This window comes from Ciconia boyciana, chromosome 17 (genome assembly GCF_034638445.1).
Source record: "Ciconia boyciana chromosome 17, ASM3463844v1, whole genome shotgun sequence".
NCBI classification, from domain to species: domain Eukaryota; kingdom Metazoa; phylum Chordata; class Aves; order Ciconiiformes; family Ciconiidae; genus Ciconia; species Ciconia boyciana.
The window spans coordinates 4,746,237-4,759,620 of record NC_132950.1 but is presented as its reverse complement, the minus strand read 5'-3'; the positions used below and the strand labels follow the sequence as shown (position 1 = coordinate 4,759,620).

At 41.3% G+C, this 13,384-nt stretch overlaps 1 protein-coding gene across 9 annotated transcripts in view; it reads left to right on the top strand.

Moving 5' to 3' along the window:
- MYL10 (myosin light chain 10) overlaps positions 1 to 13,384 on the top strand; it is a 166,057-nt gene that overhangs the window by 46,680 nt on the left and 105,993 nt on the right. For 7 of the 9 annotated variants that reach the window (XM_072882116.1, XM_072882113.1, XM_072882118.1 and 4 more), the window contains one exon: positions 12,556 to 12,642. In XM_072882116.1, the coding sequence (XP_072738217.1) occupies positions 12,607 to 12,642 (36 nt within the window). In that variant the 5' untranslated portion in view covers positions 12,556 to 12,606. Of the gene's footprint in view, positions 1 to 1,904; positions 1,966 to 3,570; positions 3,670 to 12,555; positions 12,643 to 13,384 lie in introns of those variants that run through there. The other 2 variants (XM_072882120.1, XM_072882121.1) reach the window with 2 other exon arrangements.

Below are 13,384 nucleotides of genomic sequence, written 5' to 3'. Positions count from 1 at the left end.
TGTAGGAGCTCCATAAACAGTGAACGTAAGACTAACTTTCCTGAGATTCGCCTTGTTCCCAGGCTCCAAAATACGGTAGTGCCGTGGTTTAAGCCCAGCCGGCAGCTCAGCCCCACCCAGCCGCCGCTCGCTCGCTCCCCCTGGTGGGATGGGGGAGAGAATCGGAAGAGTAAAAGTGAGAAAACTCGGGGGTCGGGTCAAAGACAGTTTAATAAGTAAAGCAAAAGCCTCGCACACAAGCAAAGCAAAACAAGGAATTCATTCACTACTTCCACCGGCAGGCAGGTGTTCAGCCATCTCCAGGCTTGATGGAGTAACGGTGACTTGGGAAGACACACACCATCACTCCGAACATCCCCCCCTTCCTTCTTCTTCCCCCAGGTTTATATGCTGAGCATGACGCCATATGGTCTGGAACAGCCCTTTGGGCAGTTGGGGTCAGCTGTCCGGCTGTGTCCCCTCCCAGCTTCTTGTGCCCCCCCAGCCCACTCGCTGTTGGGGTGGGGTGAGAAGCAGAAAAGGCCTTGACACTGTGTCAGCACTGCTCAGCAATAACGCAAACATCCCTGTATTATCAACACTGTTTCCAGCACAAATCCAAAGCATAGCCCCATACTAGCTACTGTGAAGAAAATTAACTCTATCCCAGGCAAAACCAGCACAAGCAGTCAGACCAAGCTTAGCCAATGGGCTTTCTGAGCAGCACCGTGTAACCTGTCCTCTGTATCAAGAATGTAATCAGCTGCTAAGAAAATAACTGTAGGGAGATAGGAAAAGGGAATCATCATGGCTCTGAAAAGAAGGGGAGCTCCTCATTAATTTAAGGTGATTAAGGAAAAGTGGGTGGTTCAAGGGAAGTCGCTAATTTCCTCTGGAGGGCTTGAAATCCACCTCAGCTTGGTAGTTCTTAGTGGTGGCTTTGCTGGTATCAGTGGTGTTCTCACTTTAGTGCCTACTTGAGAGCTGCTTGGTCTATCCTCCTGATCCATGCTTTGCACACCTGCCAGGACTTGCAAGTCAATGCTTCAGTTGGCTGCTTTGCTTTTAATTCCTCTTTACATTTGGATAAACCACTGAGTATATCTGTTCCCCACCTGTAGAATAAATGGACATCTGTGACTTAGAGGATGTTAGGAGCACATAGCAATGAGAAAACAGATGACATGGCCAGAGAACAGTAGTAGCTGGCAATTTCACAAGGTACATTTTGCCAGAGTACAGAGTGCCAGGATGGGGCTCACATGAGTTCTATTTTTAGATAGGAACTGGCCTTGTCTTTACCCTCAGCACCAAATGAGATATCAGACATAGAGATCAAGCCTGGTCAGTGCATAGAAAGTGGAGTCCTTTGGTATGAAGGCTGGAATACATCTCTTCTAAAGGTTTGGGGATTGTCCTGAGCTATTGGCAGGATATGGAAGGTTTCAGTTCCCAAATACAATTAACTGTTACATGTCTTCTTTTGAAAGCATACCACTCAAAGACATGAAGGAAAACTATCTGTGTGCAGAAGTGTAACGTTGTGGTATGAAGTTGGTCTCAAAACTCAGTCTGCAATAGCCAGAATACTTACAAAGGTATTTATTACACATTTCCTGTAATGTTCCGTGTAACATTTTCAGCATTGGTGGCTTTTTTCTGTCCCCACTGAACTAGGAGAAGAGGCCACATTCCATTTGGCATCCCATCTCACTACAAGAATTGTCACTAAGTCCTGTCATCTGCATCTTTTTAGATAGTGAATGTTGTATGGATCAGAAACATTTTCATGATCGATATCAGCGATAGAAGTTGCAAAGGCACCTGAATACATTTGATGTGGTCTTCCTGAGCAGTAATAGATGTGGAGAGATCTGTGCAATCAGACCCTTGTGACACTGACATCCACAGTGCTCTGCATGAGTGCAGAGATCTACCTTTAAGTATCATTTTGCAGCATCAGAGAATTAAACATGAAACATTCTGGTAAGTATTGTTAAGTTCATAAAGAAAGCTGTTACCCTACGCTTGATAAGCTCATAAAGAAAGCTGTTACCCTTGGTAGGACATCAAACCTTGCTTATGGCCAGAGAGACACAGACTCAACACTGGAAAATCTCACTGAGATTTGCAGTCAGGCTGGATCTCAGGAGACTTCCTATTATTATTTTCTTTACTAATAAATCATTATGTTGTCTCCTTCACAGCACAGAGAGTTCAAATAAACCTGTCCCAGTGACAATCTGATTCTCTGAAGGAGTGTCCTGTTCTGTTGAGTCATGTGAGAGAAAATACAAAGAAGTAGAAAGACAGATCAAAAAGGGGTAGCAGAAAGGGCCCTGGAGGCAGACTTAAGTTTGGTATTTAATATTTCAGGTAAAATATTCACTTAGCATCAATTATCTTGTTGGGTTCTTTTTTTTTTTTTTTTTTTTTCCAAATGAAATTGCCTTCTGAATCAGCCAGCTCTCTAATTACCAGATTGAATGATTGAAATTTTTAGGGCAATTAAATTCAAGCCTTTCTTTTTCAGTCCTTATGTTATTCCCCCCTTCTCTCCCTCCCCTCTCCAGTCTGGAGCCTTTCTATAATTTGGAGGCAGTTGCAGAAGCAAGCAGTCCTTTAAAGCCAAGATGTATGTCTCCCTTAATTCCTCTGTGGATTTGTTTTATAGACTAAGCAGAGAGGGTTCTGGTCTCTCAGGATATGTGCATTACAAACACACAGTATTCTGTGGGTTTTATCCTAACATGTCATGTCATTTAAAAACAGCTTGGAAGAATTCATTTAATAGAGAAAAGACAAAGATCAATGTAGAAAATACATGCACTATTGGAAAATGCCTGCAGATCAAGCTAGAAAACTAAGGAGCAAATTGATGGTAATAATGATGATTGATGATATACGAGATAGGAGAAAACAAAACTCCCAAAGAAACAGTACAAAGCATCTGTTAACAGAGCTGTTAGGACAAACTCATGAAATGGCTGGATGAAAAGATAAGCATTCTTCCAAAAAAGGACACAAAATTCACAGGATGGAATCCTGGGCCCAGTGAACTCAATGACAAAGCTGCTGCTCATTTGGCTGTCTTGTTAGGATTAGAGCACTGATCCTGCAAAACAAGTAGCCATATTCTTGAATGTAAGTAGGTGAGCTATTACATTGATTTCAGTGGGACTATTCCTCCCTTAAAATTAAGCAGATGCTTAACAGCTTTGATGAATCAGGACCTAACCCAGTGAACATGATAAGTCTTTATCACAATGAACCCTTGAAATTATGTAAGATTTTCCTCAAAAACCTTACTTTGAGTTTTTCAGATTACCAAACTCAGTCTAGTATACAAACATGGGTCTGCTACCCACCAGGTGGTTGCAGGTGAATGGACTGAGGGATTTATTTTTATGCTGTGTTACATTAGGTTGGTATAATGTCACTGAAGTCAGAACGATGAACACTGGGCTAACTTCCAACTTGTATCCACGACAATTTTGCTAAAGCCAGATTAATTGTATTATGCTTATTTATTACTTAATTATCCCTGTAGGTGTTCGAGGTACTTCACAACAGCTAAAACAGTCCTTGCCCTGAAGAGCATGCAGTCAAATCTAAGATTAGAGATGACAGCACTGCAAGGGGCTGGACCTGGAGAAAGAAAAAGGTCCTTATTCAACTAGATACTTAAATGTACGTCTGCCTCAAAGTTCAGTCGATTAGTTAAGCACTTTTGTGACTCAAGGTTAGTGTGGCTGATGTAGACAAGTATTTCAGATGCTACTGTATGTTCCTGAAAAACCTATTGTTGCTGCTGGTTTTAATGCACCGGTTGTCCTGTATAGAAGCTCTCACAGACACAGATTAGACCTTTAGGAAATATGATTTCATGTCCATGGAATTATGCCATTTTGTACTGGTTAATGTTTTGGCCCATTGTGATAATGCCAAAGATGATTTATGAATCAGATGGAATGTGTATTCATTAATGTCCATGAGCATTCCCCCGGAGACACAGCCCTTGTGGTTCCTATGCTGCCTTCTGTTTTCTCCTGCTCTTAACACCATATTCATCACTAACATCTCTTTTTTTCATGCTTTGAAGTCCATGACTCACCATCAATTTGCAGTAGCTTGAGATCTGGCCCCTGGACTTCAGGCATGTGTGATAGATTCAGGGAAAACAGACCTGATCTGAGTCACTTTATTGCCATTTGCAGAGCAGTGCTTTTCCAGCATACCTCCCAGTTATAGATGCACCTATACAGAACCTCAGTCATTTTTCTGGAGCTCTGAATGCAAGCACCAGGCTCTGGAGCTACCAGTGGCCCAGATTCATTGCTCGTTTCCTCTGCATTTTCTCAAGGAGCATGTTCCTCTTTCTGCTTTTTCAGGATGACATGTCCACTTAAAATCTTTTTATTGTATCCCCTGTGTTCATTATTTAGAAGCACATGGGAAAGCCCCTTCAGCTCTATCTTACTGTGAGTGCTGTACAGTTGTATCCCAACTGCCTACTCTACTTATCTACTGCATTATTTCTGTGAAAGCAAAAGCCGTGCATGGAACAGATGCTTGGAATGGTATTGGGATCCAATTACTGCACTTTTCCAACCTTACATCTATTGTCTAAACTTGGAGCAGGCATATTTTTATTCCTTGGTGACACTATATAAAGAGACAATTGGCATTGTGTTTGCTGGCTGACTAGTTGGCAGAGAAGGGGTGGAAAGAGCAGCAGCAATATGGTAGGTTTTATTCTTTCCCATGTCTGTCTGTTTATCTCTGTCCGCATTTCTTTCTAACCCTAACAGTTCAAACAGAGCAGTAATGATCACACTGGATCCCATGAAATCTCATACTTAGTATAGCATCCAGAATGAAGATATATCCCATAGAGTGAGCTGTGAACTTCCAAGGACTTTTCTGCATGTGTTTAACAAATGAGTAAGGTAGGGAACGTAGATGCACTTGCTGAAGGGAAGAGCTCATGCATCTGTTTCCAAGACTAGTACACTAGGGCAGCAATTGCTGGCACGGCTGGTGTTAATTAGTGCTAAGGTCTGCTATGGTGTGATGGGGAGCGAGGGAAGGGGATATCTCTCTAATTGTAACAGTGTTGCTCTTGAGACTGCAGGGAGAAGGAGGAAGTACCGCAGAGATTTCTGTGTCTTGTCTTTGCCCTGCTCCCTGTTGCCTTTTAGCTCTGGGACTCCAATACCCACCTCTGCACCAAAGGTGCACTTGATGTGATTCCAAGGAGCAAATAAGAACTCCTGCCTAAGGAGCAGCAGGCAGATTGGGCTCTATCTTTTTCTTCTGCAAATTCAGGGGAACGACTACAACAATATTAAAAAAAAAAGCTGGTGATTTTCTCTTTCCTTATTTTTCTCCTTTTTGCAGGTCCTTTTCAGGCTGTCTTAAAGTAATGCTGCCCAGTGGCTCCCTGGGGCTATAGAATATATGATTCTGGAGAACACTGGAGAGGGAGTTGTATATGAAAAGCTTTCTCAAAGCTTAGTTCAAACCTGATCCCATTTAAGCAGGTGATGAATGTGATCCAAGTGCTGTTCTGAGCAGGATAAAACCACATTCAAAGTAATTTCTAGAATCCATGCACAAACCTAGGTTCCAGTTTCAGTCAGTGCAAGCCCAGTGTCAGTGGTTTCACACTGAGCACGCAAGCCACTAATCATGTTCTTCACCACTGTTTTAGAAGTGAGCAGTGCCTTGTGCTGATTATGCCTCTTCAGTTGTGGATTTACAGGTTTCCCTTTAATCAGCTTCACTAAAGTCTAAGCCAGCCCTTTTGTGGGGTGGGGGGCAAGTGCTGGGTCTTAGATTTTGGTTTTCCCCTCTTTTTTATATTTTATTTACCCGTTTTCTTCCTTCCTGTTTAGTTCAATGACACACCACACTGCTTGATGTTTGAAGATATTTCAGGACATTCTGGGGTAAAATTGCTTAAGTTAGGAGATGTGAAAATATAGTGAGAGACTATTCTGTCTCCTCACTCCCAGTTCAACTGACGATTCTCTGTGGTGGTTCTTTTCATTGTGCCTTTTGTTTTGGGAAAATATCTTCTGAGGTACCTTACTATACAGGGACACATGAAACAGATTTAAAATGGAAAGAAAAAAATAGCCTTAATGAAAGAAAGCTGAAGAATATCTTTACATAAGGAAGTGATCATTTTTTATTAATCAGAGGGAAATGTATATGTAATTATGCTAGATGAACTCTGTGGGGAGGTTTTTTTCTCTCTTTATGATGTCTTAAGGGATTTATAAATATTACAGAGGTTTTATAGCATCATAATATTTCAGATGTGCAGTAAAGCTACTTTCAAAGGATTAGTGCAGACAAAGCAGCATAGTAAAAAATAATTACAAGTCAGCCAGTGCTACTAGGCTCTGACATACAGGGCTGATGAGAGTGAGAGAGGCAGGGTTCAGGGAGATAATTTTTCTAACAAGAGCAGACCACACAAGTGCTGTGGAATGGAGTTCTGAGAACTGTCTACAGCTCTCCGTTAATTCCAGGGAATTTCAGTGAAGTTGGGTCTGTGATGTCTCCCCGCATGCTCTGTGCTGATGGAGAGAAGGCAGGGAAGAAGAGAGGCAGCAGAAAGGAGAGGGAAGCCTTTTTCATACTCCCAAAAGATTCCTGTGTTTATTCAGTTCGAGTGACACCTTGTAGCAAATTCTGTATGCTGAAGGGAACTGCGTACCCAAAAATAGATTGCATTCTGATCAAACGTGTTTTGCAGCCTGCTTAACTGTCTGGAATGTACCACCTGTACTGAAACAAGTACTGACCTCAGTGGAGCAAGGCTGATTTCACTAGCTGAAAATGTGGCCAGTTGTTCAACTGTTAAGTGTTTGTGTATGCATCTGGACATGCATGTGTGTTCACATATGTGTGTGTCTGTGAACACAGAGGACTGTGTAGGTAGAGAGGGACTGTTCATCTGTATACATGAAGGAAGAGGACATGTATATGTCAGACAAGAAATTTTGTTGGGTGGGGAAAGCAGCTGGTGAATTTTTGGTCATAGATGTTGAGCAGTCTGCAGTTGGAGAGGTTATCTGCTGTTCCAAGTTAAGTTTTGGGAGATCATACATTCTCTCCATATATCTATGCAAGAAAAAAAAGGAGCCTGTGATTGGGAAGGGATTTTATGTGGGGCAAAGGAGAATGCTTTAGTGTACGGGAGTGTGAAGCAAGGAGGATGCCGTCCAACAGATTTTTGTATCTAGCGGGGATCAAAGGTGTGTGTGTCTGTGTGGGTGTGTGGGAGGCTGGGACTACATATAAAATGGAGTGAGGATGAGAAGGGAGGGATCTGTTTGTGAGTGCAGAGTAGGTAATAAAAAGATCTTCTGTTTCTCAGTTCTGATAACATGGGTTTTTATTTGAATGATCTGAGGCTGTTGCCTGTTTGAAATGCAAATTGTGCCCTTAGAGCAGTTTGTGTTGCTTACTCCTCTAGACTGTTCCCTTAAAGGCATGCACTTGGGTTGGCCTTATGCTGCTCACCTGCCATGAAAAGGACCTAAACCACACTAAAAAAGAGTGGCTTGTCCATAGCTGAGATCTTTGGTGCAGGTGCAGTGTAAATTATCTCAGCAGAGCAAACTTGTGAGACAATAATCAACAAAAACCCTGTCCAGTGCTGCAAAAATCCCTTGGACGGGCCTGAGATGTAACTTTTGATTCAGAAGCTGGATTCAATGATAACAAAAATTCAAAGACAGGGAATGTCAGCACTGAGATCCCAGAGTGGATGAAAACAAGGAGAGAGTGTGATGGATGAAAAAGTAATAGTAACTCAGAGTTAACATCATCCTGTGGATCACAGTAGGGGACAGAATCTGAGAGAGATGATGGATGATTCTGTCTTTTCTGTAGTCACGGACATAGTTGCAGAGGAAGGAAGTATAAAATGTGAAACAATGCAATTTAAAGCCGGTAGTATCTTATGTCTAGTTTGCCCTGGGCTGAATGAACACATAAGGGTACAAGACAACAGAATCAGGCTCTTAATAGTGTACGCCGCTGTTTTTCTCTGAAGGACTCCCTCCCAGGAGGCCTGCTTATCCATTGGTGTCTTCTCTGGTAAAAAAATTAAAAGAAGACACAATAAGTTGCTGAGTGGGGAATGTTTCTGCTTGTGTTTTAACTTTGACTGTCAGGAATATCAAACTGTGTCATCTTTAGTTATTTAGAGTGTTTTCTGAGTGTTTTAAGGCATGGTGGACCAAACAGGGAACTGACCTCCCCAAACCAAACCAAAAATGTGGCTTATGGCAGAGTGCTGCCCATTTTGCCTGACTGCCTGTGGAGACATTCTTGCTCTGCAGAAAATGTGAAGTAGAGGTTGGTTACTTCATACTTACTGAAGGGTAGAAGCGTGCACCTGAGCAGTCAGTGCAGAGTAGCGCCAGTTATGGAGCTGTACCTTTGTTTATCTTGCAGCAACTTGTCTGTTTTACCATACTTTTCTGGGTTGTCTGCAAAATTCATTGAGGGGCTGAGATGATAAAGTTCTGCAATAATCTAGTGTCACTTCCTTTGTATCTCTGGTGTCATGAACCTGCTCTAGCACCAGCTTTTTATTAATTTATCAGGGTAAAAAATGCCTCACGTTCTGAGGTAAGAATCAAGTATTTTCAGCTCCTTCCTCCTTTGCATGTAGAGATATAAACTGATGCCCTGCCCCCTTTTCCTTTAGATCACCCTGAAATCAGAGATTTCTTCACTCTGATTCACTTGAACATACACCGCCCTCCACAACATATAAAAAATAATTCCCTATTCTTATATCCAGAGAGCCAAAGGCAGCGCACACTCATTGTTTCTGCCTGCCTGTGTCACTGCACTATTCTTGTTCTCTCTGGCTCCCTGACACTGCCGGAGAGAAGAAATATAAAGAACCTCAGTGAGGGAAACTCAGCTCAAAGCAAACACCTGGTTCAACAGAGTTTTCTTGGGACCAGGTTTTGGTATGGCTCCATTTTTTCATTTAAAGCTTCTAAAACAAACCAAAACCAACTGGGGAAAAAAAAAAAGACCCTTTAAAATCCAGGCTAATTGAGAGAGTGCTAACACTAGTAAGACAAATGAGTGATACGCAACAAGCCTGTGGATTCTCTTCTGAAGTGAAGTGTTGTTTTCTTCACAATGGGATGATTAATACACTCAGGCAGGAATATTAATAGGCTTGTTCAGTTATTGCAACATTCTTCCCACTGCTGTGCTATTGAGGCCTCGGAATCCGAGCCCAGGGGACCCTCAGCTCTTCAGTTTCTCATCTGGCACGTTTTGTATGTCAGTCTCAAAGCACATGTTGCAAAGATAGAGCAGCTATTTTGCAAAGTGCAGCTCGGCACACTTTGCATTTTACAAATGGGGAAATCAAGGCAGACAGAAGTGATGTGTCAGTCACCCACTTGCTCCTCTGTAGGTCACCTACTAAATCCTTAACAGTTTAGAAACCATATGTTTGCTCAGTCTGTGTTGCTCTTTTTACTATGCCATTCTTTCAGAGAGATACTCCAGAGTCAGAATTCTATTCATTAAAAAATTCTGGAGTGTTTGGAGTTGTCAGACAGCAGCACAGACCTATTTCTATTCTCCTAGAACTGCCTTTTAATTTGGCTTACCCACTAGAAAGACAGTGACAATGTACTGTATTCTGTTCCTGCTCCACCTACTTATCTCTCAGCCTTCCTCTTCATAGCACCTGCCTACCCACCAGTCATGCAAAATCAAGGTGCAGTTTCTTCCTGTGATTATGAATTGCCTAGCCTTTCAGAGTAGATAAATTACGTTCCCAATACTGCGTATGCAAAAAACAAGAGACTGATAATCCAAGATGCTCTATATGTTTGATACCAAAAGACTTAGCTTGAAACTGGTGATGGAAAGCCATTCCCATCCAACAGCTGTTCATTGACCCCTGTGAAATGTATTGGTGGTCTCAGCCCCATTCCACAAGTGAGCAGATCATAAATAGGATCCACACCCAGAGCTTCAGCAGAAAAACTAAAGATAGACTGAGCAACATGGGCACTGATCTCCTTTATCATCCCTGGAGATGACTAACCAGAGAGTAACATTGAATAAATACCATGCTAGGATGAATTTCTCCTAGTACAGTGGATGTTCTCTGGATAACTAGTCTTCAATCTTTTTTGCCTTGAATAGGACTTCACTAACGTAAAGAAACTTTTGAGTGTTTTTTGTGTTGCTGGTCTGTTTCTAATAGACACTGAGCCACAGCTTTTGGGTTTATCTGATCCTTTCTTATAGCTACAATCCTTCCTTAAAGCCTTACAGCACAGAGAACCCATTAAACTGAGGAATAATGGAGGTATTGCCAGTGTTTGGCATTTAAAGTTAATAAAACGTGGAGCTGGAGCCCACTGTCCTTCATTATGGTGCTAGCTTAAAAAGATGAAGATTGTTTGCTAGCATGGGGAATATTTATCATGCTGAATATGGATGCTGTATTTGGTCACAGCAGAGCAGAGCATGAGAATGGTAAAGCATGTTTTGTCTTCATAAAGACCAGCTACACGAGCACAGGAGAACCAGTTCTACTACCCCATCTGAAAATGCTGAGGCCAGCCTTGTGCCCTGTGGTCAGTTCCCCCAGACAGTTTGCAATACATTCCGCTGGGTAACATCTGCTTTCTTTTTACCTTGGGGAACAAATACATGTAAATACGTAGGTTTGTTCTTAATATTTCCATTCGATCTGGAAGTGTTGAAAACCTCCACCAGGCACCTCACGTTACATGGAAGATTGCCCATTACTGCCCAAAATAACACTTATTTCATGTGTAGGAGGAGAAGGGAATCTATTTATTCCAAAATCAATATTTCTACATTCATTAAACATTCCACTTATTCACTTTTTTTCCATGCCTGTGGTGGCATTCTATCCTTATTTTTATCCTCACTACAAATACATTTTTCTTTCAATTTCCATTCCTATTTCCACATTTTAGTACTTTGCATTAGCTGATTGGAGCTTGACAGGTCTGGAGTGTGGGTATGTGCACGAGTGTCTACCATAGCCTTAATTTTCAACCTGGGATCTAAAGCAGCGTGGCTGAGTGTGGAAATCTGCCTGGCAAATTAAATTGATCAGACAATGTATACTTCAAACAGAGTCAAGTGGGAATATTTCCTTGAGCTGCTCTGCTCCTCAGGATATTTGAAATCAGTATTGAATTTGGACTTTCACAGGCTTTTTTATTTTGATGAAAGGAGACAGTAGAAGTTGCCTTCTGCTTCATGCAGAATAGCCCAAACTAAGTAAGACTAATTTTCCATGACATGAGAACCAGGTGGGACTATGGTGATGAAGTTTAAAAGTAAAAATGATAAAGAAAAAAATAATCTGTCTGGAAGGGAACTCAAAAGGCGATGTAGCTCATTATCCTGCCCCAGGTAAGGATAATGCTGTGGTTAAAACATTTCTGTAATCCTTAGGAATCACAGATTTTATTCTTTACTGCAGAACAAGAACTGTATTGTCTTAGGCAAGCTGGTTGGGCCCTTATTCAAAGATATATAATGAAGTCTAGTTCTGACTGATTTTTAGTGAGCGTTAGATTCTTAGATATCATTGTAGCTCTTTCCCCAATCTTTTTCTGTCTCAGTCTTCAGACTACAGAATAGTGATAAAAGCAGACCCGCCCTTTTATTTAAGATGACTATCTTGAATATTAAAATTATATGGGCTAGTAAGGCAATGTAGTGTAGTGTCATACTACATATAGACTGTCCTCCAAGTGGAGAAGGTGTTCCTACATAGGAAGAATCTGTTCATAGGAAGAAGTGTTGGTTCAGACAGAGCAGACTTCTAAACATTTCTACATGAGTGGGAAATGATATAATTTCCCTTTATAGTTCCTGAACCGAGTCTTCATGCAGGGCATCATTTTGAGTCTGGCTGCCTGCCCCTGCATGGGAACTGGGAAGAAGGAGTACCTGTACCCACTTACTTACCTGAATTGCTTGTATTCCTTGAGAACAGCAGGTTGGGAATTTTAGCTTACATGTCCAAGTGAGACTGTAAGCTTACATCACTCCTCCTGTAGTACAGAGCTCTGAAAAGCCAGTGCAGAAGGGGGAGTAGTCTCCTGCGTCAAATGGTCTGGCATAGGTGACTCGACCCAAGGAACAGGCAGTTCCTTGGAGAAACAAGCAGTGGACCAGCTGTGATATTGAGTCACACTTTGGGTCCCTCACCTTTTTTAAGGCAGCACAGTCACAAGCTGTCCTTGTTTATCATCTGAGCTGTCAGGTTCCAGGCAAGAGCAAGGGAATGGCAAAAAGCCTCAGTGAGAGATTAATCTGTTACTAAAGCAGCATTTTTTATCCCATTTTTATATATATATTTATATATATATACAGGATTGAATTAAAAACCTTGTCATAACAAAACACAATCCTCTTGTATTACTTGACTGTATATATTTTACCTTCTGTTAAAGATGGAATTTGTTTTCATGGGTGCTTAACAGACAAAGTAATATATATTTGATCTTCTTATTTGTATTACAGGCTCCAAAAAAGGCAAAGAAGAAGGTAGAAGGTGGTTCCAATGTATTCTCTATGTTTGAACAAACCCAGATCCAGGAGTTCAAAGAGGTTGGCCACTATTTTGCTATTCTCTATAGTCTCCTGTCATTGCTAATGAATAACATAGGTTTTGTTTGTAATCCTTATTCAATTCTCCATCTGCTTTAATAGAACACACAGTTGTTTTCTGAATCATCTCTGTGGTTTTGGCTGGTATATCATTTTCCTTGTGTGTTTGTTTGTTCTTTCCTTCATTCTTTCTTTCATTCTTTCTTTCCTTCTTTCTGTCCTTCCCTCACTCTCCTGTTTCAAGCTCTAGACTTATTTGAAAAGCCCCCAAGCACCCGCCCCAAAATAAAGGAAAATTATCATCTCACCCACTTTAGCCCTGATTCAGGAAAACACCTGAGCTCATGTTTAAAGTTAAGTTTAAGTGATATTTTAAATAGGAATAGTCTTACATGCTCAAGTATTATCCTAAATAGAGAAAATATTCTTCTGTGCCCTTCTAGTACTGCCCGCAAACTAGAAACAAAAATACCAAGAAGCCCTCAGCCGACTTTCTCCATAAATGCCAATAAAACAAAACAACATGTTGAGATTAACTAAGTAAGCATCTTTCAGCTCCCAGAGAATTTGGTATTATCATGCATTATAGATTCTTTGACCAGTTACCTGTGAGGAGGTAAATCTAATGGGCTGGCATAAAAGCTGAAGCATATTAAAGACAGATAATTTTTTGATGAGTTTATGCTCTTTTTCTGAGTGGACATTCTAGAATGTCTGTGAGGCCATGACATTTTGCACTGGT